This window comes from Vespula vulgaris, chromosome 15 (assembly GCF_905475345.1).
Source record: "Vespula vulgaris chromosome 15, iyVesVulg1.1, whole genome shotgun sequence".
Lineage (NCBI taxonomy): Eukaryota > Metazoa > Arthropoda > Insecta > Hymenoptera > Vespidae > Vespula > Vespula vulgaris.
In genome coordinates, this window is record NC_066600.1 from 3,890,182 (window position 1) to 3,915,676 (window position 25,495).

At 35.1% G+C, this 25,495-nt stretch overlaps 1 protein-coding gene across 2 annotated transcripts in view; it reads right to left on the minus strand.

The window, feature by feature from the left end:
- LOC127069423 (lachesin) overlaps positions 1-25,495 on the minus strand; it is a 133,674-nt gene that overhangs the window by 12,823 nt on the left and 95,356 nt on the right. For both annotated transcript variants that reach the window (XM_051006443.1, XM_051006444.1), the window contains exons 2-5: positions 19,256-19,351; positions 9,426-9,529; positions 6,948-7,155; positions 6,403-6,558 (exon numbers count right to left, since the gene is read on the minus strand). In XM_051006443.1, coding sequence (XP_050862400.1) covers positions 6,403-6,558; positions 6,948-7,155; positions 9,426-9,529; positions 19,256-19,351 — 564 coding nt within the window. The remainder of the gene's footprint in view (positions 1-6,402; positions 6,559-6,947; positions 7,156-9,425; positions 9,530-19,255; positions 19,352-25,495) is intronic.

The following is a 25,495-nucleotide window of genomic DNA, read 5'->3' on the forward strand; positions in this document are numbered from 1 at the left end:
CGTAACATTTGTAATTTACACGATAATAGCAAATATTTTCCGAGCGGATCGATGTTCGAGGTGTTTGCACAGATTCGCTGGACGAAGCGGGCTGCAACGCGAAATAAATATCTATATGTGTTCATTGTAGCCGTATTACGGATCGTGTACCAGAGACAATAGCGTAAGAGAATAAAACAGATTCTTGTGTTAGTTGTAGAATTATTTGATAGTTTACATACCTAATTCCTACAATGTGCACTGAACGAAAAGTGGTCTTTATTCTATATCAACAGAAATTATTATTAAAATAATAGTAAAAGTTGTGCTTATTCTGCATTGATGGTAAAAACCTTGTGAAAATTAACCAGGGCAAATATGTTCAGGATTTAACCATGTGAAAATAATGGAAAATAGTTGTTCAATTAATGAAATGTATATGTATATATATATATACGATATTAACAAAGTGAATATCTTCGAAACTGTTATCAAACTCGTTTCAATGGAAACATTTTTCTTAACTTTCTGTGACAATTTCTATGACTTTTCGTTGTTATATATTAAATTTAAAAAGATTACAATTTATTATTATATGTGTAGATACAGCGAAAAGAAATAATGATGCTAGGTAGAAACAATTTTTTTATTTATTTCTCTTCTTCCATCACAAAAAGAGAGAGTATCATTGTGTATGTGCAATATTTAAATGTACTGAAGACGTTAATAAGAATAATATTAACGAATGTAATATTATGAATAATACAGAGAACTCGATCTAGCTCTTAATTAAAATAACAATAAAAGCAACGTTTCGAATGATATTACGAAGCGGAAAAATACATCTGATGTGTCGATTGTTTACGTACCTATTATAAGCAAAGAAAAATCTTACGAAATAGAAAAAGATATCGTCGTTCTTTAATACACAATAAAACATAAATTAAACAATTAATTAAATTATTAATTAAATTGAAGAAAAAAGAAACAAACAAACAAAAAAAATGAAAAAACTATAAAGCTTAATAAAATTTTCATTCTTTTTGTGTTTGGCTTGATTATAATCATATCCTATATTCGACTGTAGTAGACGTAGTTAACAAAAATTTCCTTTGTGTTTTCTATATCATTATCTTTTAAATGAGCTTTCATGCATTGAAATCGGTCAAGAGTTGCGACTAGAAGAGCTACTCGTGAAGAGGAAACCTCTTGGAAAGGCATTGGGTGGTGAGACCTCTTAAGGGTCATTTAGTCTCGTAAGGATTAACATTGGAGCGGTGAGAGGGGTTGGTTAGTATAAACGAGTCGTAGTATAAATTAGTGCTCATTCGCGTCGATGCGGGGTGAGTGCAGCTCGCGGGAACTCCAGCTCACTTTGCATAACATTTTCTACCTCTTCGTAGAACGGCTTAAGAATAAGCGGACAGCTTACGAAAGTAGAAAAAAAAGAATAAGTGGCTGAGTGGCTATTTGGGAATTAGTACGTGATGTATTTCACCGCATAAGCGTAACTCGGGACAATCGTATTTCATTCCTTGTTCTCTTTATCTCTTTCTCTCTCTGTTTCTCTTTCTTTTATTTTTTCTTTTTTACTTTTTTGTTTCTCATTCCTTTCTAGAAATTATATACGGGCAAATATTTCAACGTATCTGTTCCTAACATCACGATAATCGAATAAAATCGACATACGTTTAACTTTCAATTTCTTCTTGCAATGATTTTTTAAGGAACTTTGTGAAGATTTATCATCACTCGAAGATATTTTTTAAACGAAGAAAAAATACGAAAGAAAAGAGACGATAGATATAGGCTATAATATTATCTTATATAATAGATAGTTGATTTTCAAACAATTATTTAGAGATATTGACAACTTCGTCGAGATCATGCTCGAGTCGAGTCTTATTCACATAGGTTTAATATTAAAGTAATATTACTTTTCCGAATAGCATGGATAGATGTAACATACGTTTGCGATATTCAAGTCTATATGAACGATATTTCGTTTTCTATCTGGAACGTATATAAAAAGAAGTTAAAACGGAAAAACAGATAGAAACATAGCCTAAAGCATAGGACGTTGAGTAAACATCGAACGAGTTACCATACGTTCTTCTTGATCTTTATACAAAACCGCTATAGTAAAGCGTTCTTTGACTCAGCCTTTGTAAGGACTCCCTTTGAATCTTCATCCTGATAATCCTCATCCTCTTTCTCTTTGTCTTTGTCCATGAACAAACGAACGATGATCGATACAAGCGTGCGTATAATCGCATAAAGTTATGCGACGAGTTGAACGTGAATACGTTTCGACAAAAACACGTTTAAAATAATCGCCTTGGTATTCGTGATGGAAACAAAGAGAGAGAGAGAGGGAGAGAAGAAAAAAATCAAAAAAAAAAAGGAGAAAAAGAAAAATGAGAGGAAGAAAGAAAGATAGAAAAAGAAACGAAAGAAACAAAAGAGAATTTAAAAAAAAAGAAAAAATAAAGAGAATAAAAAAGATAGAACTACGTTTGGGGATGTCTATATACATAAGAAGACAGAGCGAGGGGGAGAGGTAAACCAATCGCATTTTCCGAGTGCGGAAAGCGCGAAACGCCGACAACGACGAGCGTCGACGTGTTCACGTCTTTATAAACGATGGTGACCAAGGGTAAAGAGGGTGAGACGAAGGAGGGTCGGCCAAGCGGACAACCAGTGAGGCGCACCAATACACGACCAAATAAACTTTATCCTGTGGCACGGACTTGGAACGAAAAGAAGTTACTCCTTCTACTTCTTTCCTTTTTCTGTCTACGAATCGGTTCCTATTCTAACCCCTTCACCCCGCCACCCATTCCTCCAGGCCATTCCATTTTTTTTTCTTTCTTTCTCCTTTTCTTCCTCTTCCTCTTCTTTTTCTTATTTTTCCTATCTTCCTTCCTCCTTTACACGTTTTCTATCTTTCTTTTTCTTTAAACTTAGATATCGCGAGTTACTCTAAGGTTATATTTATGTCTTATGAACGATCGTATTAAGGATCGTCGAGGTTCTTTCGTTTCCTTGTTCATCAACAAGTCGTCTTCTTCTTTAGATTTTTCTCTTTTCATATAGATAGATGATCTTTTTATTTTCTATTGTTTCTGATGTTCAGTTTGTTAAGATGATCTATGTACTTATCTACTTACTTACTTAATTAATCAATTAATTAAAATCTGCTTCTTGTTTATTATTTTTTTATTATTCTAAATAATTCTATCTTTCAATTCGAAGGAACTTTTAGAAAACATCTTCTCCGATGGACCGATCGGTATCTATATAACGGCGAAGAAAAGTGGAAGATAAGATCAATGAGCATCCAAAAAACCATTTATCTTCTGTAGCATCCTTCCACCTTTTCACTCGATCATCCGTTTATTTGTTTCTTTATCTATTTTGCTCGAAATCGTTGAACCGTTTCATTCGCCATTTGTCGACTTTGTGCCAGGGAGGATCGTGTCCGGTCCGACCTAAATCTCCTGGACGTCTACAGGTGCACGTAACGTTCGTCTCCATTCGCGTTCATCCACCTTTCTTACCTTCTCATCCGTTTTCCTTCTCTTACTACAATCTTTTCGATCGATCCATCCCCGCTGTCTTTTCGTGATAGTTTCGTTAAATTCGATTAGTTTTCTCATCTCTCTTTTTCTTTCTTTCCTTCTTTTTTTCCCCTTCCTTGCTGCCTTCCTTTCTTTCTTTCTTTCTATCTATCTTTCTTTCTTTCTTTCGCTTTCCATCTCTTGACTCTTCTTTTTTTCTTCATTTTTCTCGAGAGCAAGTAAAGCCGGACTGCTGGATGGAAAGGATCATCGAGGGAATGGAGCGAAGGGTAGTTCGAGTTAGCAGAGCTAAAGGAGTCGACACGCTTCCGACACCTTTCACGTAGCGACGAGTACGACACCGTCCTGTCGTCCTGGGACTATCCAACGAAGGAAAAAAAGAAAAGAAAAAAGAGGAAGAGCTCAGGCTTAGGCCGTACATCGCGTACTTACTTGGGTTCTACCTAGTCCTCGTCAACTCCCTAGAGGTTCGAAGCAACGCGATTGCTTGTCCGAAACGACGTGGCTCGGCGTCCTTCGATAAATCGTGTTACTCGAACTTGAACTTGGTTAAATCACCTTGCTAATCCTTCTAATCTAAGAGCATGATGTATAATACTTCCCTTAAAATGACAGCTTTGAAATTGTTCTCTTGCTCAACCAGTTTCATTAATTTTTTAATCGATAAACGAAACATATGAAAATTAAGGTATATTAAAAAACTTACGTGAGAAATAGATCAGGATATTAAATATATTGTAAATAGGTTTTTGCGATCATTTAGAGTATTAATATTAGTTTAAACGTGTAAAGAACGTGTATGTGCGAATAATGTGAGAATCGAATAATGTTACGTCGTATGATAGTACAATTTAGATATATAATAGTGTTGCGAGTAAATTAGATTGCAAGTAATTTAGATATATAATTAGTATCGAGTTATAGATTTTATGTAATATTAATAAAGAGTTACAGTATTTTATCTAATATATTTATATTATTTTTTTCAATATGAATTTATTTATCTCTCATTTTTAATGATATATTTGTAATCGTTCGAAATTACTTTTAAGAAATTTCAAATGAATGAAAATAATTTTCCGACTCAAGCCGATTAATTCATAGAACACGGAATAGCTAACCTTCCTTTTCCGTGCATTTATAAAACGGCACTTAAAGCAAGTCGATAATGAAGCGCGTTTATAGTCCCGACGTAACGATTCCCTAAGGAAGTCGCATAATCGTCGGAGAACGCGCTTACCGTGCTCCAAGGAAAACCGCGAAACGACATTCTTCCACATCGAACGACGTTCCATGACATAAATATTTATCAGTATCGTTTGTATAAACGACAGACCGGGTCGGTTAGCTCGGGGATATGGAAAATTCGAGGTTCACGAGGTTTTTCTCTATGAGCAGAACGACCTTTTGGGTTTTGCGCTTAGTTTTCGGAAGAAATGAAAATTTAAATTGGAGTAGAAATTAAATCCGGTTTTTATCCGATATTCAGTAAATCCTTGAAAATCTGGAAACGCGTAGCCGACGATCTCACCTTTCCGTTATACCTCTCGTTTTCGTTTCTTCGTGGGTAATTCACAGCTTTTCTCATAGCAAGTAATTAAGAGAGTAATTAGCATCGATCGAGATGAAAGTCGACTAGTCTGTGAATGGACAAGCTCAGCCGTTACGTTTCAGAATTAAGGAGAACGTCCATTATTTATACGAGAACCTCTTTCGTTCGCTCGAACGTTTCTCGATGAGCTCGATCGAAGTGCCACGCCTCGCGTTCTCCGAGAGCTTTCTCGATTAGGTACGTTCGCTCGATTATGTCTAACGTCGAATGTTCCAATTCGAAAGGTTTCTAGGTCGATCGAAATGACGAAAGTCTAACGCGAGTATATTATATCCCTGATATAACGAGAACGTATTAAATCTTAATCTCATTTTCTGTTAACCCCGTATTTCCTTTATCATCGATGTATTTTAGATTACTCGTTCGATCTTAATTAGTTACTCGTTCGCATTGAATTTTAATTACTTCACCGAATATCGTATTAGTTTCAAGACGAGAGTCGTTTTCCAAATTTTTGATAACTAGACATTTTTATCTAATGAGAATCTTAGCAATTCGATCGATTTTATCTTAACGTTAATATCCGTCTTAGGTTATATCCATCGACACTTTCAACCTTCGTTCGTCCACTCAGATTGGATTAACAAACGTTCGGTATTGTTTCCTCGTTGCAATCCTCTTTCTGACTTTCGATCCGGCTTAAAAGTGAACTTCGTAGGACGCTCGATTAAATCTTAATCTCGATAAACACGGTCTGCCCTCTTAATTGTTCGATCATCTTCTCTCTCGGTTCGATCCTGGCCACGATATCTTCCTGTTTGCGATTGCCCAATGAAGCGTTCCGACCGAAGGATTCGTTCATTTATTGGAAGCTTATCACGTAATCTAAACGAGCAATTTCTACGTCCCTGCTCATCCTCCACTCGAATGATTTGGAAACGGTGACGATGACGATGACGATGGCAACCGGTAGTACACGCTTCGGTATTATACGTCGTTCTTGTTAAAATAGAACCCAGTGTCAGTTCCTAATTCCTGATCCGTAATGGTTTAATTTACACCGAACGCATCCGTCCAACCACGAACGTCATTCTCCATTTGAGCGTAGTTACGTACGTCCTGCGGAAGGCTCGTTGTTATCGAGTGGAGGTTACCCCTTCATTCCCCTCTCTATCTTCCGCACGATGTCCAACTTACCAAGAGCGCCGAAAATCATCGAACGATAGCCATTGCCAGTGGTATGTATCGTCAATGAAGATCATGCTTAATTAATCGTGATCGAGGACTCACCGATCTTGCCATCGTAGTTTATGCTCTTGCCATCGGCCCGTCGCCACATGACGTAAGGGGCAGGATAACCTTTCGCTTTACAGGTCAACGTCACATTTGTTGCTTCCCTTACAACCATATCCGTGCTGGTATCCTTGTCGATGATCGATGGTGGTACTACAAAATAAACACGTTTATTATTCGAAAGCTTGGATCATATTAGAAAGTTATGATAAATTAATACTAGATCTAAGGACATCGTATACGTTTTCTTTCCTTCTTTTATTTTCTTTTTTTTTTTACTAAAATCCTCCATAGCGATATTAGTTGATGTCGTAACATCAATCAAAGTCGATGTGACGGTATTAATATTTGATTTCTCTCTTATTTTAACTATATAGAATTAGAAATCGTTCAAATTGATGGGTTCCGTAAATTCAATATTAAATATGTTAGATTCATGCATGAGATAGAACGGAAATTAGAAAGGCAAGAGGAAGAGAATATTTATGTAAGAAAATTCATTCGCATCGAGTGACGTCATGCTATCATAAAATCGATCTTACCGACAACTTGTACATAACCCTGCCTATATCTCATAGGGTCTGTGTTCACTTGACACATGTACCATCCACGATCGCTCTCCTGCGTTTTCTTTATATGAAGATACCACGAGCGATGGTCGTTGTACGATAGAGAGATCCGTGGGTTCTGGGTAATCACATTTTGGTGGATCGACAATATCGTTTGAGTATCGACCCGTACCCAAGCCACCTGAAAACACGTTACGGCGCAAAGGCTCGTTCGTGAATACGGTCTATAGAAAATAGCTTGACTTTATTCGTGAATAAATTTCTATTTCTCGTGTTTATAAAATAGAATGAAAAAAAATGAAGAAAGAGAAAGCAAAAAAGAAAGAGAGAGAGAGAGAGAGAGACGAAGAAATGTTTGCATATTCACCGGTAATAAGGAAAATTTGCTGCAGTAAAATTAAATCGAAAGGAGAGGACGTCTGTTGTAATTTCGCTGTTAGACAAACGAGAAAGAACTCATAGTTTGAGGAAGGAAGAAAGACAAAGAAAGAGAGAGAGAGAGAGAAAAGAGATGATAGACCGATGCAATGGAAATACTCTCTCGTAAAATTTGTCGAAAAGAACGTCCATTTTAAGAATGTTTTCCATTTCGAGAACATTGCTAGCTCGCGTAAAACGTAATACTTTCTTGAAGCTACCGATAGTAAAGTGCAAGATAATGTCACGAATCGAGCGATAAATGTTTTAATACGTGAAAAAGCGTTTTCAGATCGATCAGTTCTCGTTCGTGAAGTGTCGCAGTGAAGAATCGCAGGAAGAAACATCATCGGGATTACATCGACTGGCAATCTAAAAGGAGCATTTATATCCAATCGATATAGAAAAATGATTCTACGTTCTCTCTTTTTCTTTCTTTAGCGCGTCTTCGGTATGATAAAAACAAAATGAGGACTATGTTTTGCTATGAGATTATATGAAGAGCTTCTTTCCAAAGAAGTTTTATATTCATATTTTATAAAAGTGAAAATGGGTCCGCCGTGTTCTAGAATACATAACTTTGTTTTTAATATTGAAAGCAAAAAACGTGAGTGGAAGTTGCGCCCGCATCTAGCGCATTTTAATAATTTATACTTTTTACCCCTAATTGCATTTTACAAATATATTATTTATTTAAATTAATTTTTTATTATATAAGAAAGTGGAATTTTCATTCGCTTGGTGTTTCTCGAATTTAAAACGTTCTGAGAGTGAGCTTTTCATGTAAAGAGAAAGAAAAGAGAAGATAATTATTGTTGCTATTGTATTTTCTTCTCTTCTGTCTTCTTTCTTTTTCTGTTTCTTTTCTTTTTCTCCTATATCAGCAAAAATATTGTATTATAAAAAGATCTCATCTAGGGGAAAAGGGTAGTTAGCTTCTTTTTTTCCTTTCTTTCTTTCTTTTTTTTTTACGTGCGTTCAAGTTACCTCACGTTATTCTATACCTTAATAATAATTTATAACTACGTAACGCTGAACGTCAAGTTTGGTCACTCGAAGCGTGGGACGAGCGACGTCATCCACGTTATCCTCGAATATCGTTGACGAGAAAGTAGAGGAAAATGAATCCCGCGGCTCGATGCTTTTATCGGAACGATTCGGAGATCGCATTTCCGAAGCGTTCTCGTCCGGCAAACGATTTGCAAAATCGTTCGACCGTCCAATCGGATCAGCCGGCTTTCCTCGATTGGTAGTAAAGTAATGACGCGATAAGAAATTAATGTTACGAATAAAACGATTTTTTCTATCATGCCAGAAAGACGTGACTTCTCGATTAAACGAATACAAATTCATTCATTGAAAAAAAAAAAAGAAATATATATATATATATTAAAGTAATGACGCAATAAGAAATTAATGTTACGAATTAATGTAAAACGAGTTTTTCTATCACGTCAGAAAGACGTGACTTTTCAACTAAACGAATACCAATTCATTCATTAAAAAAAAGAAATATATATATATTTTAATTTAACTCGTAAATCTTTTCTTAGATTCTCTATGTGATGAATGCTATCAATTTATTCTATTGTTGTCAGATCTCAATTAACTGTAGGAAAATGAAGCAATTATGCAAACGCCTTGTCGGAGATGAAGGAAATAACGGCATCCAATTCGCAGTCCGCGAACCGTGGCCATGGAAATATTTTCATTAATATCTCCCATTGTTCTCGAGCGTCCCTTTCTCACTTGTCTCCCCCTATCGCAACTATGATTAAGGATAATTCGATAATTACTCTATCTTAGTCATACAAATATCTAGAATATTCCTTCTTGCTAAATCTTAGATACCAATTTTAATTTATTTATACATACATATACATATATACACATATATAATATATACGTATATATATGTATAATATAATGTATGTATGTATATACCTATATATATTTTTTTAATTTATATTATATTGAAATAGTTAACTTGTATATAAGTTGTATACAAGAGAAGATAAGAAACATGAGACTTACTTTATAAGTTTGAAGATTATCCACGATGCATGCCAAGAGTGCATCGCGTCCCACGCTGACGGTCACATTTTGTATTTCCTCCGCGAACCTTGGAAATCTTGGATCTAAAAAAGAAGAGAAAAAAACATCGAAATTACTTCGTAATCAAAGAAACGTTTCTTCCTCCTTTCTCGTTTATTTCTATATCTTTTTTTATCGAAAAAAAAAGAGAGAGACGATGAGAATTATTCGTTATCGTTATATCGAAGATTCAAGATTTTGTGTCGTGGAAGATACTTTCGAATCATTATGTGCCGTAAAGCATAATGAGTTTCGAAAAGTTGAACCACGAAGCATCCTTAGGGACTTTTAGATTCTCTAATGTCTTTATTACGCATCAAGCATCTTGAATTATTTATAGGCGTGAAGAAAAAGCTGAGGAATAGGGAGAGAAAGGAAAGAACCTGGAAGTAAGAAAAGAAACTCGTCGGATAAGATGGCTGACGGTAAGAGAGGGAGGAAGACTTGGGAGAAGAACAGGGGCAACGAGCTTTGTGAAAAGCTTTGGTTACTTTTATATCTTTTTAAGAGAACGACCAGTAGCACGAGTAGGGAGTAACGTTAATTAAGTCCTCCGTGCTTTATTATATAAACAGTTCAGCTCGTTAATTGCCATTTCTACGTTCGCATGTTCTATTCTCGAGATTGTATCGGTATCATGTCATTACGAGTTCCTTTTTGAGAAACGACCGATCGAAAAATGAGTATTATTGGAAAGGAAAGGAAAACATTTCTTGAAATGTTTCATTTCTTAATAGAACTTAATAGAACGAAGTAAAAAAATAAATTCAAGTATCGATAAATAGTATGTCTATGTACATACATTTTTAATAAGACATTTGAATTTAATTCTCGTATCGACGTTAGAAGCAATATGTCTTTTGAAGATATATCCATTTAATTATCGATATTACCGACGTTTCTACGATCACTTCAATTAAATTCTTATATTTTAATTAATTAATTGAATCCAAAGGGTAAGTATTTATATGTCGCGATACGAACGACAGATGATATACATGTGGTATTACATATGACTCATAAAGATTTCGAAGATAACGCGCACCAGCATCGTGATCACATCGGATTATAGCGCAGTCGTAATTAATCAACCGAAAGCCGTTTGAAATTGAAATTTCCAAATGCAAGATCTCCGGCTCTCTTTTAATATAAATTACAGTGAAATCATATACATATATACGTATTTACGTACGAAAGTTAAATTTACTCGTAACAAATAACCTGCTCTCAAGTATAACGAAATAAATTCGTCTATGATAGCTCATAGGGAAAATAAATGAAGCTCAAATCGTGTTCATCAAAATCGAACGTTATAGATATGATCCTTCCTTCTCATCCTCTTTCAAACCTGTCAACCAGTAAACAGAACGAACTGGCCACGAATTTTATGCACCTGTCTGCGTTATATTAAATAAACATCCTGGAGAATCCTGGATGAATAATTAATTTTCCGTGCGCTCGGTTCTATCTACGCACAATGCATTAATGATAATGAGAGATAGACCGTTGGAGCCCGTCGGAATTCATAAGCACGTCGCTCGAAAGTCGTTATCAAACTGATTAACAAGCTTTGATTAAAGCGAAGCCGCGTGTTGTTGCTCACGGGTCTGCTTACGTATAACGTGTCACTAACGTGATTCCAGTATTCTCAGTATTTCGGATAACGAGTATAGCGCAACGATATACCCAAAGCTTTAATTCTACGTCATCGCTTAAGCATGAACGCGATAGTCGTTTCTTGATGAATACAAATTCGAGTTCATGTAATACAAATGCTACCATTTTCTTTACCTATAGATCTAAGGTATATACCTATGATGCTACCATGTTCGCATCGAGATATCTCTTCTAGAAGGACTTTGCTATTCTGCTATACTGACTCTTGTAAAGCGATTGTTCTTAATAGTGCTGACTTAACAGATATGACTTCTTTGAAGTTTTCGAGGAGAGTAGTTAGTATAGTTAAACTCTTGTAAGATTGTTATGCATAATTTTATTCAGAGATAAACTCTACGTTTAACATCGTACGATGATGATATTGTCGTTGTTTGCTAATATTCAGAAAGAATATTACATCGCATACGTTCGGCTTCCAACGTTGGTCTCGTTGTTTCTACCTGACAATGGTTATGCTCAAAAATTCATTGCCCTTCATGAAAGTGTCTCCTTCGGTATACTGTGGAAAAATCTATAAAGGGTGCTGAATTTTTCTTCAGTCTACTTCAGAATAACACTATAATAAGAATCTACGGATTTATTTGTACAGTAAAGCAGAAAGACATAGTAATGGAAATTTAAAAATATTTATTACGTCTTCTGGCATTCTAATAGAAGACGACGAATATTTCTTCGTTACATGCAACGAGGATATAATAATGGAAGTCTTAGGATTTTTCTTTTTTTTTATATATATACATTTTGTATATATATACAGAAGAATGGATGACGATGGATTTTTCTACACTTCGAAAGGAAATACGAAAAAAAAAAGAAAATACTGAGCTAACACGCAGTTGGAATAAAACATGAGCAGACGTACGAACAAAACAAGTAGTACGAACAAAGTATGAGCAGGGAAGTGATACGAATAGAAATTGAAGTATTTTTGGTAATAAAAGATTTCATTGATATCTTTCGTATATTTTTATAAACAAATCAATATTTACATTAGTAAAAGATTAAATATAATACGAAAATATGACAAAGAAATTTCTATCATTTATACTCATGTCACGTTTCGCAATTACAATATAAATATGTAAGATACGCGAGGTAACCAACTGCATTAAATTGAAATATATATTTATATTTATATTTTAACTAGTTTAGAAGTCAGTTATAAAAGAGATTAATAAATTTAAGTTTTCAAAACTGACTATATGAACTTCTCGTTAATTTATCTGTTCTATTACTTATATTATATGAACTTAAATTTTTGTTACTATAATAAAAATAAAACTGCATTAATATAAAGAAACACATTGAATTGCATTAATGTAAAAAAAATACATTATGAAATTTATTTCAATGACTCTTAACAAGTTTTGTCTTTTAGCGAACAAACGCGTATTCTAGGTCCTCTTTAAAAAATTCAAAACGAATGAAACAGTACAATTCACTATCACGTTCAATTCGAATTAATCATATTTAAACCATTGTGCATATTATTATCATCATTTGGTTTTTCCTCTAATTGATATAGTAATCGATTTTAAACCCTTATCTAAAATTCTTCATTATTTCCACTTCTTATCATTATATAAAACAACGTTTAATTTTCTTCGACGATCATATCAAAATAAATCAAAACTAAGATAATATAACGTCGAGCGATTATACCGATATTAATTAAACTATTCGAATCTTAATTACATTATAATGGATTCGCTAAAGGGAACAACATCGTGGCCGTTTATATTTTTTCTTTATGCAAGACAAGGACGCTTCCAGAGAGTATTTCATTAAGTCAAGAAGCTTAAAGAAGAAAGGAGTGACGCTATTTAAAAGTTTTGTGAAACTGTAAATATCTGCGCTTCGTTCGTTAAGAACGGTTATATTAAACTCTCTCTTTCTCTCTCTCTCTCTCTCTCCTTTTTCTCCCTGTCTCTCTCTTACTCGAGAGAGATATAAAGAGAGAGAGAGAGAGAGAGAAACAGAAAGAGAAAATATTACAAATTCTTAGGAATTTTGGGGTAAAACTCGAATAGATTTTCGACTTTCTCGAAAAGTAAGAATATACTCGAACACTCTAGAGAATTGTAAAACGCGTTAATATATCGAACTGAATGAAAGGAGATTCGTGAAACTGCGTTGAAGCGTACAAGAAGTTAACGCTTCAATGGTTAAACGGCTCGTTTTCACCTGCCATTTCGATCGTACGAGCGTGCGAGATAACATTCGAGATAGTTTCACTATAGCATTTCACCTAACTGTCGAAAGAAGTTTTCCATCGACTGTAGAGAAAGCTTGGCTCGTACCGGAAACGTTCAAGACCGCACGTGGTGTCGTTCGTGTATCTCTGCCGCCTGCGGTCAAATATTCTTCTGATAAAAAATGCCAAACTTTCGATGACCCGATGAAATGTGGAGATAGACAGATGAAAAAAGAGAGGAAGAGGGGATGAAGAGAGAGGGAGAGAGAGAGAGAGAGAGAGAGAGAGAGAGAGATGAAGAGGAAGAGAGAAAGGAATATGTTTGATGTTTGCTCAAAGCTCCATCGGGATTTCACCGATTTTGTTCGCAAATGGATAACGGAACTCGTTTCAATGCGGGTAACCATTTGACATCGTGGCTTTTATGTCAGTTAGAAACTACGAACTGAACGTGCTCGTTCCATTCATTTCCTTTCTCTCTCTCTCTCTCTCTATCTCTTTCATTTTTTATCCTTCGCCAGAACGATATTAGTATTTCCTACGTTGAAAAATATATTGGATGGTCACTAAAAAGGATCTCGATTTAACGAGAACAACGTAAGGCATACACATACACACACATACATACATACATATATATATATATATATATATATATATATATATATTTATTGTGGCATTCGATGCCTTACTTACAAAGCCATCGTAAATGAATAAAATCCGTAAGGGTTTATCTCAAACGAAGTTAAAGTTTATTGGTTTAGCCGCGGTAAACGGAAAAGAAGTTGCACGAACGTGCTCAATAATCCGTACCACGAGATTATCCGAGAGCCAGCAAAGCGTTTCTTCCGACGTGCCTTCGAGCTCCTGATTCGGACGCGTGCACTCTCTTTCTTAGAAATCACAATAGAATTTTTAAAAGTTAAGTAGCTAAGAAGTTACATTATCTGAATATAAGTATTGTATATATCACGGAATGCACAGAAATTTATTAAACTCGTGAAATTTCTTCTCGTTTCTTTTCTTCTTCATTTTTTCTTTTTCTCCTTTTTTCCCCAGGATTCTACTCATCCCGCTTGAATTCTTCGGCCAACGATTTGACGGACGGTTTTTCGTTAAAATAAAAATAAAAAAGTTGAATGAAGAAGGGAGAAAAGCATGATCGACGAATGAATAAAAAAGAAAAAAGAGAAATGGAAAGCGGAGAAAAAAAAGAATAAAAAAGAATTTTGCATACCATCGTGAACGTTGGTGATTTCTAAAAGAAAACGACGCTCACGAAGAAATTAAGAAAAGAAGCAGAGGAGGAGCAAAAGTAGAAGTAGAAGAACTGGAAGAAGAAGAAGAAGAAGAAGAAGAAGAAGAAGAAGTGAAAGAAGAAAAAGAATCCTTGGCGATCGACGGTTCCGTCTTCGACGAAAGTTTGAAACTTTGGTGCGAAATTAAGGTGGTGCAAAAAAAGAAAAAAAAAAAGAAGAAATGAGCACCATTACCGCACGGCAACGTACGAAGAAAACTTGAAGGGAAGCGGTCTGGAAAGGAAAAATCGAGAACTGGGGAAGGGAGAAAGGAAGATAGAAAATAAGAACGTAGCATGAAGAACACAGGAAGATCGGTTGTAATTATAAGTACTTACGCGCTGGCGACTAATTCAATTTTCTCCGTCTGGTAGCGATTTGCAAGCGAAATATTCGAAAGGGGAAGTAAAAACCACATTGTAATACCAAGAAGACTTGGAACGTGTCGTTGGATAATGTCTATTCTCATCGCTACGATCATCTGATTAATGAAAAAAAAAAAGAAAAAAAGAAAAAGAGAAATGAAAATTAAAACGAGAAAAAAGAAAAGAAACAGAGAAACAAAGAGAGAGAGAGAGAGAGAAATAGAGAGGAAGGATTAAGAGAATGATGATTTTGCGAGTCTCTTAATGATATATAAACAAAAAAATCACAAATCGTTTTAGGCACCTTGCAAATAAGCAAGCTTCATCGTTTGAATTTGAAAGCGATATCGAGCGTGAAGCAATATAGATACATAGGTTTATAAAGAGAAGACTTGAAACCCGATGAACTTTGTAGAAGAGGATGAGTTAGAAATGGTCTTCTCGAATGCGACACGCATGTACTTGGCACACCGATACAGTACTAGTTACTTAGCGTTTACTAACTATTCACCGCCCGTTCGTCTATCCTACCAATCGTTCCCACGAATTTCCCAGTGCATTGTTCGGCCGTATTCATGAAACAAGACCCTGTCGAAATTCGAGTACCTACGATAACCGAGAAGACTACCCTTCCTCCTCTCTCCTCCTACCTTCACCCTGTCAGACCACCCTCCGTCCCTTCCTCTAGCTTTCCTTGTTTCTATCGAAGTAGTACACATATCTACGTACATACATACTTACACATATTCACTAGCTGGCTACACTTCTCTACAGTCAATGGCACTTCGAAACGCGTTACGTGCACATGTCCGTGACTTTCACCGCTTCACCAATTTACGTCCAATGGCTACGAGCTCGATAGGAACCCGTTAAACACAAGTTACCGAAACGGTTTTCCCAGATACTTCGATAAAGATATCTATTTTATAACTTTCGATGTATCTAGATTGCTTTTCCTTCTTTATTTCTACCTCATTTCATTGAATTATGAACGAACGATCGTAAACAAAAAAATTATTCATCGATATTCTTTGCCATTATAAAGATAACTATTTTATTCGACACTAGCTCGATATATCGTTATAAAATTTTCATTAATATTCATGAGAACGTGCGTGCAATTTCGTTGCGATCCTGTCTACTGTATTAAGATCCAAGCATGATTTTTTTTTTTGGAAAAGATCGTAATCCACTGATACAACTATATTACCGATGCGATATTTTGTTATACTATGTAGTATCTTAATTAATCCTTTTCTTAAGCGACGATTAATAATCAAATTTCCTTTTTCAAAAATATTTCGTTTCGATCATGAACCATTCTCTTATTTCACGTTGATCTAGAGTTTATTCAAACGGATTACTATCTAAGCGTATTACCTGAAACGCACAGTTACGATTCTGATAACTTCACGACGGATATAGCGAATCCCACGAAATAACAGCGTCACTCTTGTCTTATCTAAACGTAAACTGCGTTGCCGCGACGCACCGTTAACATGGCTGATCCGGGTGATTAGGTCGCAAACGAACCGTAAACATTATATTATTCATCGTCCATTCATCCCTGACAAAGTTTAATTAACTACTTCGTTACTCCCGCTCGATTGCTTGCAATAACGCAAGACGTGTTAAATGCGTTCGAAAATAAAAAATTTTCATTCGTTTTCAAAAAAAAAGAAAAGAAAAGAAAAGGAAGAAAGAACCAAACATAAATATAAGAAATACAATTTCGAATAAATAGAATCGGTAATTTTTCTTCGTAGAAAAATCGTTTACTTGGCTTACAATCGAATATCGTTCGATATACTAGATTAAAACGATTCAACCAACGACTACTTCATCGAAAAAGAACGTCAAGTCGAAAGGAGATCACGCATATCCTCGATAACTGGTATTATCATAAAGACATCGACAAGCGTCGAGAAAAAAAAAAGAAAAAGCATTGGCTTTAGGGGACGAATATACGAACGAAATTTTTCCCTTCTTTTCTAAGAGAAGGCTCTGCTATCATAGGATTTTTCCGACGACCAATGGTACTGATTAACTCGCGAACGGGGGAGAACCGGGTATCTATAAAAGTAGAGGAAAGAAACGGCGTCTTCTTCTTCTTCGAAGAAGAAGAAGAAAAGAAAAAAGAAAAAAGAAGAAGAAGAAGAAAAAAAAAGAAATCCTCTCGTGTAAGTATCAAGGAAGTAGGGGAAGTAAGAACTAACGTGACGCGGGAAGGTCGAGGTTTGGATCGAGGGTGGGTGGGAAGGAGAGGAATAAAAGTAGATAAGGAAGGAACAAGAAAGCTTGCTATCCCGCGAAATGTCGGTCTTTGGAAGAGAACTAAAGGGAGGAAGAAAGTGTCATAGGGGAAAGAGGGGTAGCTCGTATTGTGTCGTAACGAATGAATCACGCGACAACTTCGGTACGTCGGAACGCAATCGTGGCTAGTAGTAGCGCCTTAAAGGTGGTGCTTTGCCATTTCCACCAGCATCGAAGAGCTTTGGAATCACGGAGGCGGCCGTTATTGATCGACGAAGCGGGCAAATAAAGGGGCCGAAGGGAAAGGAAAGGGAAGGAAAGGAAGAGGAGAAGAAGGAAGAGGAAGGAGAAGGGTTGGAGAAGGAGAAGGGCCACTTAGAGAATCATTGCAAGCCGAAACTCTCTCTCTCTTTCTCTCTCTCTCTCTTTCTGTCTCTCTCTCTTTCTCTCTCTTTCTCTTTTCTCTCTTCCTCTTTCTCCCTCTCGATCCCTTTCCATCTCCTTCCGTACGTTTGCAAGCAAAGTCTTCACTACTATAGATTTCATGAAGCGTAAAAACCAACTCGAAATTGCGACAAATTAGAAAAAGGAAAACGAGAGGAAGAAGTGTGGAAATCATCTTTCTCTTTCTTTTTTTTTCATACGTAATCTATATAAATTTTCTTCCAAGGTTTTTTCTTCTTTTTTATGAAAATTGATGGATCTGTGCCGTTAATATAGGTGAATTTAATCGGATCGACGTCTGGAAAGAGAGAAAGAGAGAGGGAAAAAGGGAAAGAGAGAAAGAGAAAAATTCTAAAAATTCAATTTAATTTCATTTTCTTGACATTAAGTGCGATTAAGTATAACTTAATTATGAGTATCTACCGTAACGAATCAGCAGGCAGATTATGGACGAAATGCGATTAAAGCGGTCTCCGCAGGCGCTTCGTGCACTGACCTCGTAAATGTCATCGTAAATCTGATCGTTAAACTTCAAGTTATAGGAGTGCGAAAGGTCTAAAAAGTCGTAATCCAAATAGCTGTGAGTGCGCGTGGTCTCGTCCATCGTTCGTATAGTCTAATGGATGCTAACAAATCGATGAGAGTTTTGATGATCGCACGATAAAACAAACGGCGTTGGTGTGTGTATGTGTGTTCCACGTTTATAGATACATATTTTTAGATCATGAAACTCTGATATGAAAAATTCTATATTTGAACTTTTATCATTCGTTTAATGCATAATTTTTATAGAAATTGTAAGGAAAAGAATATTATTAAAAAGAAAACATTACACTCGGATTCCCATCGATAACTATATAATAAATCATTTTTATTAAAACTTTCGAGAAAAATATATCACACTCGTAATTAAATAAATATTGAAGCGAAAATAATAGGAAAATAGAATTATCATAATTCTTGTAATAAAACTTAATGAGGGGAAATTAAATCGTTTCCGCATTTACCCCATTAAACATTGCTATTTTTAAATTTTGCGGTAGCATGCATATTTCAGGATTTAAATAAATAAAAAGCTACGGCGGTCATCGCGGAGAAGATAACAAAAAATTGCAAAGAAATGCACGGGTTCGAACATAAAACGAATAAACGGAGGCGAGGAAAAGCTCGACACGAAATGGTCCGTTTCACGACTCTTCCAAACTGACTTTAGATACACGAGTGTTATTAACGTTACCCGCGGAAACATTCTCCCTCATCCTCTCATGGCCTGGTTATTTATTTCAGCTTTTAACAACAACGATAACAACGGTCGAAACAAAACCTACCGGCAGTAAGCGTGACGCGCAACCGCGCGAATCTGATTTGCTGACATCGAGTGTGTGTGAGAATGTGTATTTGTGAGAGAGAAAGAGAGAGAGAGAGAGAGAGAGAGAGAGAAAGAGGAATAGATAGAGCTTTTTCGTTCGAACGATACCCGAGAGATATCCTGAAGCTTTCGATAGCGATTTTTGGAGATTCGATCGTTCGATCACTCACCGTCATTGTAGTTATCCACCAACGATACATCCCGAGCAATTCGATGATGTTCCAAGGTCGAGGGTCCGAGTATATCCAACCTTTTCTCCTGTCGTCCTGAAAAAAGACAAAGTGAAATTAGAATGTGATAATCGATCAAATCGCGACGTCATAATCGCATCATCCTTAATCTTCGATACTCTTTTCTTTTTGTAAAAAGATAAGATATCGAAAATAAATGAATCCAAGTGAATTTATTGTCTGTTCTATCCATTAGAATGTATTTCATTTAAATTTAAATTCTTACACTCCCTCTTTTCTTTCTAAGAAATTACTTTAATTTCTTCCTGAAATTCTTTTATAAAAGAAGGGCCTACAAAGAATGGTGGCAGAAGGGATGTGGGCGTTTAAAGAATCGCTTTCTCGATAAAAACTTCCTAATGAAGCCGAGCGATATTTTTCATCGAGGGTGGAAGTCACGCAACTCGATACCGTTTCGTTCACATCCCTCAGGTACATCATCCCCGCGAGGATAGCGTTTCGTTAGCGTGACATAACACGGACGCCAAACGAGCCAGTAATTTTAGCGCGAAAACCGAGCGAGAGTCCCGACGAGTGTGAAATTTCAACGTTTCACTTATAAACTCGTGAGCTTCCATAGCCTAGAGCTTCGCATAGAGCAACTCGCTCTCTCTTTCTCTCTCTCTCTTCCTCTCTTTCTCTCTGTACTTGGATTCTTTCCTTCAACTTTACCATTAATCGCACGAAATAAGATGGAAAATGCAGAAGAAAGAAAGAAAAAGATTTATAGGTCTGTATTTTATTTCGCCTTGGCGTTTTATTCCGTTGATTAATGCGAGTGGTTGTGTCATTTCGGAAAGATGAGAAAGATGGTAAGATAAATTGAACGATGGATGAGATCTTGTCGTATCGATGACATATATATATATATATATATATATATATATATATATATATATATATATAGAAGAGATATATATATATAGAGAAATTCGAAAGAAACTTGTCATTGTTTTAATATTTTCGAAGTGCATCGCGTGACACCATATACGAATTGAATTTGATTGTATACTAAATGAGAAATCGCTTCGACGAAAAAAGTCCTGTTCGTTTCTCCAAATTTTTACTGTCGCTATCGCGATCGAAACTCGTTTTATTTTAGGACACGGCACCGTACGATATTACCGGGGTAATAACGATAAGTGAAAAAAGTTTTCTGGTCTCGTCGTTGTCGTTACACGTATACCCACCTCTTTCGTGCATGCAAGTCGTAGAAATTATCCAAAGTCGGTAGGATTATATGAAAACCGTTTGTCCCGAGTTTAACGATGTTCAAGTGTCGACGCTTCTCCAATAGTTACACAACTTCGTGCGTCTCATAAATGCGAACCGCGGTGCAATTTGAGGATAATTACATTCGCAGATGACAGAGGAGAAAATTACTTGCGTTATGAGTAGGACTCGAGTAGATTGTACGAGGAAATGTAAATTTATAAAAGCCAATGGAACCATTTTACGTTTTCTACCGAGGTAAAGTGAAAATTTTAATTACATTTAGGGGGAGGACTGGAAAGGAAGTAACTTACCGTTAAACATGTATACATGGAAAGTATACGTACTTACGTACATAAGTACGTACGCTTGTATGTTTGTTTTCTTTCGTTCTGTTTTTTTTTTTTGTTCGATTAAAATCCGTGTACTCAAAGAATCGTACGAGTAATTCGACCAAAGAATTCCAGACGAAAGGAATCCTTATTGCTCTTTCTTCTATTAAAACGAGAAACGTCGGGTAAGCAAACTAATTCGTTGAAACGTACGATTTGTAGCTTCGTTTCCGTCGAAACGAGGAAGAATCGGATCGCGAGACGATCAAAGCATCGATAAATGAGATTCGAAGAAATTGAATTCCTTCGGTATAATTGTATCGGTATCCATTCCTTTTAAAGCTTCGACGGTCTTAAATTTCTTGAATAAAAAAAAGTCTCATGGCAAATAACTTGGTATTTCGTTTAACATACGAGAAATCCATGTATTTTTGAGAAGGTCTTTGTAACTTATGCCAAGATCTTAAATTTCGAATCAACCTTCAAGTCGAATAACTATATTTTTATTAGTGACTATGGACTGTCGTTCCATTCACTCTACATACAACATAGTATATTCTTAAGAAAAGCTTTATTGTTGAACTTTGAATATAAACTGCGTTTCGTAGAACCTCGTCTCACCCCACTACTCCTACCCAGTGACTTCGTATGCTCTTTCGACCTACTACCACATTATATTGTTTTCTTTTATGTCTATTCCCTGTCGAAATTGCATAAATCCATCATTCTTTACTTTTTATTACTGACAAATAATTCAATATACATATACGATTTGTTATTTCTTTTGTACGAACCAATGGTTCATTCTTAAACCAATTCGTAAATATAGAATTTTTCATAAATAATGTATTATTCTCGAAGTTAGTTACTTGTATCATTTTCTTCGTTCTTAATATTTGGTTCACACAGACATATGTACATACACACATAGACGCACACAAACATAAAACTTAAAGAAAGTATATTTAGAGATTACAAGTTTATTGACAAAAATGTCTATTTCGTTTACGATCGATTCGAGATACCTACGTATTTTTAGATGGTCGACTTTACAGAGTGGTTTATCTTAAGTTAAAAGTCGTATCGATATTTATTATTCATTTAAAATCGCTCAATGGTTCCCAAATGCATGGAAATTCTCAAGAGAGCGCAAGTTTATTAGGCAGTACCTACCACAGGAGTTTCACGATGTAGAAACGTCTAATATAGCTTTGTAAACCCAAAGGAGCGTTTTAACCAAGTCACTTCGTTTTACTCCTCGACAAGTTTTCCAATACGTTCTTTAACTAATTCAAGTGGCATCGTTGCGGCTACCGAAAATGAAATTTTCAACGAATTAAAAAAGAATATTTCCTTTCTGACTTCATAGATCGAAAGATACAAGCTTACTCATGAGCCAAAATGTCTTGCACTTTAATCGACGAGAGAATAGTCATTCTATACAAAAGGAATGAATTCATTTGTTACGGTATTATTAAACACTGTGTGCAATAAATTGAAATTGTGACTGTGCGAACAAGAAATGAATTCATTTGTAACGGTATTATTAAACTATTCTGTCTTTCTAATTGTTCGCAGTCAAACGTAGAGGTTTCCTTTCACGAATTCGTCAAGCGATGAATTAAAATAATATGTCGCTTTTAGTCCCTGTGTATGTAGGAATTTTAAAATATAGTCTCGAAAATTATCTGATATTGTAATGTAAAATATGAATGCATATGTTAACTTGATTCTTTAAATTCTTTTGAATATTTTAGCTCTGTTAATTCTTATAACTCTTTGTATTTGTACAATTCTTTTGAAATATTCAAATTATTATATTCGTTCGTATAACTTTAGTACCGTATTAAAAATTATTATTATTCTTTCTTATCATATTTAAGTAACTCATTTCTTTCTATTTTCTTGCATCCGATCATGAAAGAAACGATGTGATGTGTTAAAGACATCTAGTAAAACAATATAAAACGTGTGCAAATTAATCTCTAACATCAATGTCAATTTGTTTGTTATTAGTGAAGAGAAAAGATGAAAAATTAGTTGGAATTGTTAAAAATTTTAAGAATGTACTTTACTAGGTTCAAATAGAAATAAACTTTAACTTTATCAAAGAAGATAAATTTGCCTGATAAATATATTGTGATATATAATCCTGTTTAACTACAAAGAAACTATGAAAAGTATCTAACAACTTTCTTTTCACTTTGTACCGAAATCCATCTTGTAAGTACATTAAAATAATTTCTTCACTCGAGGATAATATTCTCTGAATCGTTTGAACTGGATTGTTATAAAAGCATATCTACCCAAAATATAACCGAAACAAAAACGTAATTTTTATCTCATGTCCTTTACAATTTTTCAACGCTTTGTGAATTAAAAATATAATTGAGTTTGCGTTAAAATTCGAGCGAACTGGATCGCAGTTTTATAAAAGAGTTATATTACCACATGTTAATAATTTATTGTTACTATCACCAGATTCAAATCGCAACTTTGAAGTACGATTATAGAGAAATGTATTTTTATTTTATTTTTTTATTATAGTATCAACGTGCTTATCAAAGTCCTCAAACGCATTTTTATTATTTTTATTAATGATGATTTATCTATCTGTGAAAAATTCTAAACATTAATCCTTCCTATATATTCTAATACTTTTCAAACGTAAGTACGTCTCTCTATCAAGTAAATTTAAATAAATAATTCCAGATTTTCAACGTTAACAAAAATGAAAGAAAGTCTCAAGTTACGCAATTGTTAGAAACAAAAAAAATACAATACGAGTCTCTGGTACAAGCAAAGGATATTACAGAGAATTGCAAAGGCATAAATTTAATTTAACGCTTCCCCGTGTTAATCCTTGTCCCTTTATACATCCCATCTTCTTATTTGTTTCTAGCGGACAAAACAACGAAGGTAACAGAGGACAGAAAAGGAAACGAGGTAACAGAAAAGAGAAGGTGTAAGACAAGAGGAATAGCAACGAACGAATAGGACGTCCGGTGAATGAAAGAAGAAGAAAAGGAAGAACCGTGCCAAGTGAAAACGACAACCAAGAAATAAAAGAAACTAGAGAGAGGGTGAGCTTTCGTACCGTGAACAAGTTAAAAAAAGTATATAAAATTAGATCTGCCGGTGGCATTCTCGCTCATGGGATCGTGGTAAAATGACAATTGTATGGCAAATTATCCATCCTGAAAGCGAAAAATTGGTTATTACACTTCCACATTTATTTCCCGGTTTCTTCCTTATTTCTTCCGTCTGTTCTCTTCCTCTTCCCATATTTCCACAAGCAAACAACCAACCAACCCAACCACCCCGATCCACCCACTCATCCTTCTCCCCCCTTCTTATTTCTTTTCCCTTTTCTGGGTCTCTTTTCTTTTCTTTGCAAGGTAAATAAAATATGGATCAAAGTAACTGTGAGTTTCTTCTCCGTTCTTCTCGAGCATGCAAGCCCGCCTATAGTAGGAATGAGTTTTCAACTTCGAGCCAAAGAAACCCCCTTGCGAGAACTTTCGTGCAGCCAGAAACGCAAGCTACGAGTTTGCACGAAAAAGCCTCGAGCTAGGGTGAACAGACGAAGCTTTCCGTTCTCCTCCTCTCTTCTTCTCTTTGTCCTTCAAACATTTCGAACGTACGTTGTCGATTGCAGTTTATGCTCTTATTTAACGTACAAGTGACAAGAGAGAAGGGATAAACAGTTGAGAGAAAAAGAGAGGAAGAGAGAAAATAACTTCTTAATTAAACGATTAAATGTTTTCTAATGGATAAAATGAAGAAAATTTACGATTAAAGACAATTCACTTTGTTCTTCATTGGACGTTGAATTCGTTGAACTTGAGACGTATATTGTTATTAAACGTCGTTACGCAATTACACAAATATATAATGTCGAAGTATTTTTAAGTTTTTACAATAATTACGTAAAATTATTTGGAATACGATTTAAATATAAATAATGTATCTATCTATAAAGAATATATCTTACCTTATGTATATATAATGAAATATAATTATGAGAATCAACTCGAACTTCTCCTATACTTTGTCTCAAAATTCAGTGTCGCTGCTCGGCGGTGCTCCTGTCAGGACGAAAGACTAAACACAACTGTTCTCACTTCAGGTAACTTTGTTTATCTTTCCGACTTTGACTCCATCTTACTTGTTTTTCACTTTGTTTAACTGCTATCTCTCTTTCTATACTAACATCTAGTTAATGGGCCTTTAAGTAGATAGATCTGTGTTTATCTAAGCTTGTTGTTAAATTTTGTTATTATTATGACCGTAAGGATTTTTCTTATATCGTCAATGTTACGAAAATGTAAGAAACGTTTGAATCTTAGACAATGAATTTTATATTCTTACGATTGGACTTATATATACCTTTGATTAAAAAATTAAATTAAATATTTTACATCCTTACTTCTTTTTCTTTATGCATTATCTTTCTGCATAGTTAACAACCGTACGTTCGTAATTAAAAATTTATTGAGTTACTATATATCTTTTGTATATCGTATTTTGTAGCGTTATTTATATTTTTTGATTAAATGTAAAATTATTAATAAAAATTGTCTGTGTCCAAAAATTGTCCTGGTATTAATTCTGTCTCGTCCTATATAATATTTAC